Raw genomic sequence first — 4,941 nt, forward strand, 5'->3', positions numbered from 1 at the left:
GATCTGCCATGAGATTGAGGAAAAGAATCCATTAAACAAATAAAAAGCATAATCCAATCCATCCGAACTGTTTAATTAACGAAATTAATATTTATTATAAAGTAGTGCCAACCTACATTATGACTGCTTTCTTCTTCATCAGTTTTAATTGATGAAGCACAACACAAGCTCCACTACAAGTTCTGCATATCCACTGGCAGACTACTGCTTGTTGCACCCAATGAATTCACAAATGTATTACAGCGACTTAAGTACTAAATGATAATTTCTGAAGTGATTTTATACAAGAGTGCAGACACGAACATGCTTTTTTATGTACTTGGAGGCAAGGAATATTAACACTCAGTCTTCATCAGGATTGGTGAAAGCAAGAATCATCTCTCTCTTCTTTTTTCCTCCATCTTTTCCTTTTCTTTTCTCTCTTTTGAGGCAAGTAGATGCATCACAATGTGGCTGTACCTCTACAAAAGCAAAAAAGAAAAGTGATACATACAAAGTTAAATGTACACCTAGCACTGCTATGATGCTTTTATCGCACCTTCCTCTTTTTTATTCTCTACTAATTTATCTTCTTCTTGAAAGTTTTTCATTCATGGCTGCCTGCCTTGTTCTTCTGCTTTTGCTTGCTGTCTTTCTGAAATACGCATGAGAACAATTCCATGAAACATACATGCAAGGCATGATGATCACGATGATCTCTTCTGGTTAAGTGGAGAGAAGACATCTATACGCTAATTAAGAGAATAATAAAGATTGTTTCTTTTTGAGTGTGTATTTCAATTGTTGGATGAGTTGCATGAAGCAATCATTTCGTTTAGTCCCTATCCATCACACTTTATGATTCAAAACATATTCAAACAAAGCGAAAGTTTTGAGTATTAGATATTAATAATGTGAGCCCGATAAAGCTTGCCCAAGTGAAAGGCGGCACAAACACTGGCTGCGCTAAAAAGTAGAGCAGAACAAAGATTAAAAGAGGCATGAAATAACCAGCTGAAGAAGAAGAAGAAGAAGATCTTGAGTTTTGAAGAAGAAGAAGAAGAAGGTGTGTGGGGGTTGGTGTTGGGGTTCAAGTAATGCGAACAGGAGCTTGCACGCTACAGCAGGCGCTCACCGCCGAGGCCGCCACCGTCCTGAAGCTCTCCCTGGCCTTGGCACGCCGACGAGGTCATGCCCAGGTCACCCCTCTGCACGTCGCCACTACCCTGCTGTCCTCCACCGCCACTTCCTCCTCCCTTCTCCGCCGCGCCTGCGTCAAATCGCAGCCTCGCCACCCGGCTTCCCACCCGCTCCAATGCCGCGCTCTAGACCTCTGCTTCAACGTCGCCCTGAACCGCCTGCCCGCCTCCCCTTGCTCCGCCTCTCTCCACCCCTCCCTGTCCAACGCCTTGATCGCCGCCCTCAAGCGCGCTCAGGCCCATCAGCGTCGCGGCTGCGTGGAGATCCAGCAGCACCAGAACCTGCACCAACAGCCTTCGCCGCTTCTGGCCATCAAGGTCGAGCTCGAGCAGCTCATCATCTCCATCTTGGACGACCCCAGCGTGAGTCGCGTGATGCGCGAGGCCGGCTTCTCCAGCACCTGCGTCAAGAACAACCTCGAAGAGGAAACCTCTGCTAGTGCCTCCTCCCTCACCCACAACGACATTATCAACCCCTTCTTCAAGTTGTCTTCCTGGCAAGCCCCACCTCGTTCTTCTTCCCAAAAAGAGGACTTGAGCGCGGTCATGGAGGTGATGCTGAGAAAGCAAGGGAGGCGGAGCAACGCGGTGGTGGTGGGGGACTCTGTCACCATAACAGATGGCCTCGTGGCTGACCTCATGGTGAAGGTGGAGAGGGGCGACGTCCCTGACGATATCAAGGACGCTCAATTCGTCAAGCTTCACCTCTCCCACGTTCACCTCCGGCTCATGGGCAAGAGTGATGTGGACACGAAGGTTTCTCACCTGAGGAAAAAGATTACTGCTTTGGCAGCCGACAAGGGCGGCCGTGGTGTCATCATCCATGCAGGCGACTTGAGGTGGGCAGTGGATGATGAGGAAGCAAGAGACGGGTGTGGGTTCAAGCCAGTGGACTACATGGCTGAAGAGCTGGGCAGGTTGCTGTCTCCGCTCAGGAGCAGCAATGGCAAGGTGTGGCTGTTGGCCACTGCAAGCTACCAGACTTACGTGAGATGCCAGACGAGGCAGCCATCTCTAGAGACCCTGTGGGGTCTTCAAGCTGTGGTGGTGCCTTCAGGCGGCCTTACATTGAGCCTCCGAGCTACCAGGTGAGCTCGCGGCCGCCATGGCTTTTTTATGCTGCTCTGGATTCTGCATTGCTTGATGTTGATTGTATTGTTTTCCTTCATGCATGTTCTGCAGTGATGGGCTGGAACCACCCAGATTGACAAAACTCTTTGATTACCCACTTCAATTTCTTGGTTCAAAGAATTACAGCTCCATGGATGATGAAAAGCTCAGCTGCTGTTCCGAGTGCACTTCAAATTTTGAGAAAGAAGCTTCGGTTTTCGAATTCGAGAAGAATGAGCCCCACCATGGCTCAACACAGTTACCTCTGTGGCTGCAAAAACTCAGACCAGATGATCACAAGGTAAAACTAATAAGGGAGTTATTATTTCTACCTAATTTAGACTAAAACTTCATGATGCTTTCAGGATTCTCTGTCGGAATTGAGAAGCAAATGGAATAGCCTGTGCCGAAATCTCCATCGCTCTAGGCAGAATCAACTATATCTCCCGTTCTTGAACGGGATCGCCTTTGCCAATGACAGCAACTTGTGTTCTTCATATTCATGGTGGTCTAACAGCAAGCAAAGCAAACACTCGCGGCAACCGCATTTCTCCTCGTCCTCCTCTGAAGCCACTGCGAAGCATGATCCAATGTTTGGAATCTGTAACTGGCTTGGGAGAGATGAAACAAAGCAAAGATTTTCTGAAGTCGGCTTGAATTCACTCAAAACTCCTCGAAATGAAGATGTCAACATCACTCTTTCCCTTGGCAGTGGTGCTTTGCTCGCAGATTCTGCTACATCCAGCAAGGATGATGTGTCAGCGGACCAAGAAGAAGGCCTAAGCTCGAAACTGCAAGAAAACATGCCTTGGCAGTCAGAAATCATTCCCTCAATCGTGGAATCACTCACTGATACTTCATCATGTCAAAACAAGAGCCTCTGCATACTTTTAGAAGGCAGCGATCGCATTTCTAAGAGGAGACTCGCCCAAGTAATTCTGGAGCATTTTGGGGGATCCAAAGTAGAAATTAATTCGAGAAAATGGGCGAATGTCGAAGCCTTAGAAAAGGGCGCAAAGGTTGTGATTCTCATTGAGGAAATTGAGCGAGCAGATTCGAGCTTCACAAGATATCTCACGGATGTGTTGAAGATGGAAGGCAAAGGCGTCATCGTCATCATGACCACATCAAACTACGGAGACCAGGACGCTGGCAGTAAGAATGCGATCAAGATGATGTTGCAGGTCGAAGAGATCAAACCGATCGATAAAGACCTGAAAAGGAAGCCGGAGACCACACTGCAGAGCTCGCCGAAGAGAAGAACCAGTTACGGCCCCGATCTTAACCTGCTCGCGGAGGAGGAGAGGAGAAAGCTCGACGAGGAGGATGACAACAAGGACGAGGAGGCCGCCCCGAGCGACCTGACCAACGAGACCAGCTGCTGCGCGACGCCCAATCTTCCACCTGAGCTGCTCCAGTTAGTCACTGCTCGATTCAGCTTGGAGGAAAGGTCCGACCTCGTGACGAAGAGCCTTCTGCTGAAGCTCCAGCGGGCATTTGAGGAAGAGGCGGGTGGTGGGGGAATCGGGCGTCTGGTGGTGGACGAGTCGGCGGCGGGGGAGCTGACGGCGGCGGCTGGCTTCTTCTCGGAGAGGTGTTTCGAGAGGTGGGCGGCGAGAGTGGTGCTGGGAGCGTATCGGGAAACGGTCGGCAATGGCGGGGGCGGGAAGGTGCGATTGTGCGCGGAGGGTAAATTGGGAAATGTGGAGGAGTTTGGGTTCATGGGGTCGGTTCTGCCGGGGAAGATCGATATGCCGAGGGAGGTCTAAAACACATTTATCTCCCAGCGTTGTACAAATATTGGGGGCGAACAAAATCCCACTTCTAGTTCTTTTCTATTTTTGGCGTTTCAAAACAATGGTGGCCCCACATGCAAATAGGGTTTGCACTTCTTTTTCTTTTCTTTTTTTTTTGAAAAAATAATAATCTTTTTAATTGATAGTTTAATCTAATAATTTCTTACTAAGTTAAAAACGAACTTAAAGCTTATATGCCGATTAATCTTGATTATGAATCTTTTATGTCACTAAACTCTATTCATTATTATATTTTCATCTATATATAACTTTATTTTATTTTATCCCTATTAATTAAGTTTTTTATATCCTTCTTTTTATGTTAATATGGGTATTTATCATAATTTTATATTACCTGATTAGAATATTTATTAGATGTTTAAGTACACTCTTACCATTTTTAAACGTGTGTTCTAAATTTTTTTCTCAATACTCTAATTTTTTTTAATATTTTTTTTTTTTATTTATCCTCACATATTTATATATTTATATGAATATTCTTATCTTTTGTTTATATGCTTATTTTATACTTGAACATTTAATTTTATACAACATAACATATCTAATTAGTTATAATTTTTTTAACAAAAATTAAAAGTATTTTAGAATTATAAAAAAGACATGATATCTTCACTCATTTTAATTATTCTATTTGTATTCAACTGAGAGAAGTGGAAAGGATACAAAACAAAAAGTACGAGTACATTTATGTTGTTTATTTTAAGTAGAGGAGGCAAAATTTGAAAGGTTACCACTATAAATAATCTTTGCCATTGTTAAATGCATACAGTGTCTCGTATTACAATCATCATTTAACATAACACTCATTTATTGGAATCGAATTGATCACATAATAG

General features: G+C 44.8%; 1 protein-coding gene across 1 annotated transcript; it reads left to right on the forward strand.

The window, feature by feature from the left end:
• The first annotated feature begins 882 nt into the window (after window positions 1-882).
• LOC121976085 (protein SMAX1-LIKE 4-like) lies at window positions 883-4,143 on the forward strand. The gene is made up of 3 exons (XM_042528083.1): window positions 883-2,266; window positions 2,361-2,589; window positions 2,654-4,143. The coding sequence occupies exons 1-3, from the start codon at window positions 1,077-1,079 to the stop codon at window positions 4,055-4,057; spliced, it is 2,823 nt and encodes a 940-aa protein (XP_042384017.1). The 5' UTR covers window positions 883-1,076; the 3' UTR covers window positions 4,058-4,143.
• The last annotated feature ends 798 nt before the right edge of the window (window positions 4,144-4,941 follow it).

Source organism: Zingiber officinale, chromosome 4B (genome assembly GCF_018446385.1).
Source record: "Zingiber officinale cultivar Zhangliang chromosome 4B, Zo_v1.1, whole genome shotgun sequence".
NCBI classification, from domain to species: Eukaryota; Viridiplantae; Streptophyta; class Magnoliopsida; order Zingiberales; family Zingiberaceae; genus Zingiber; species Zingiber officinale.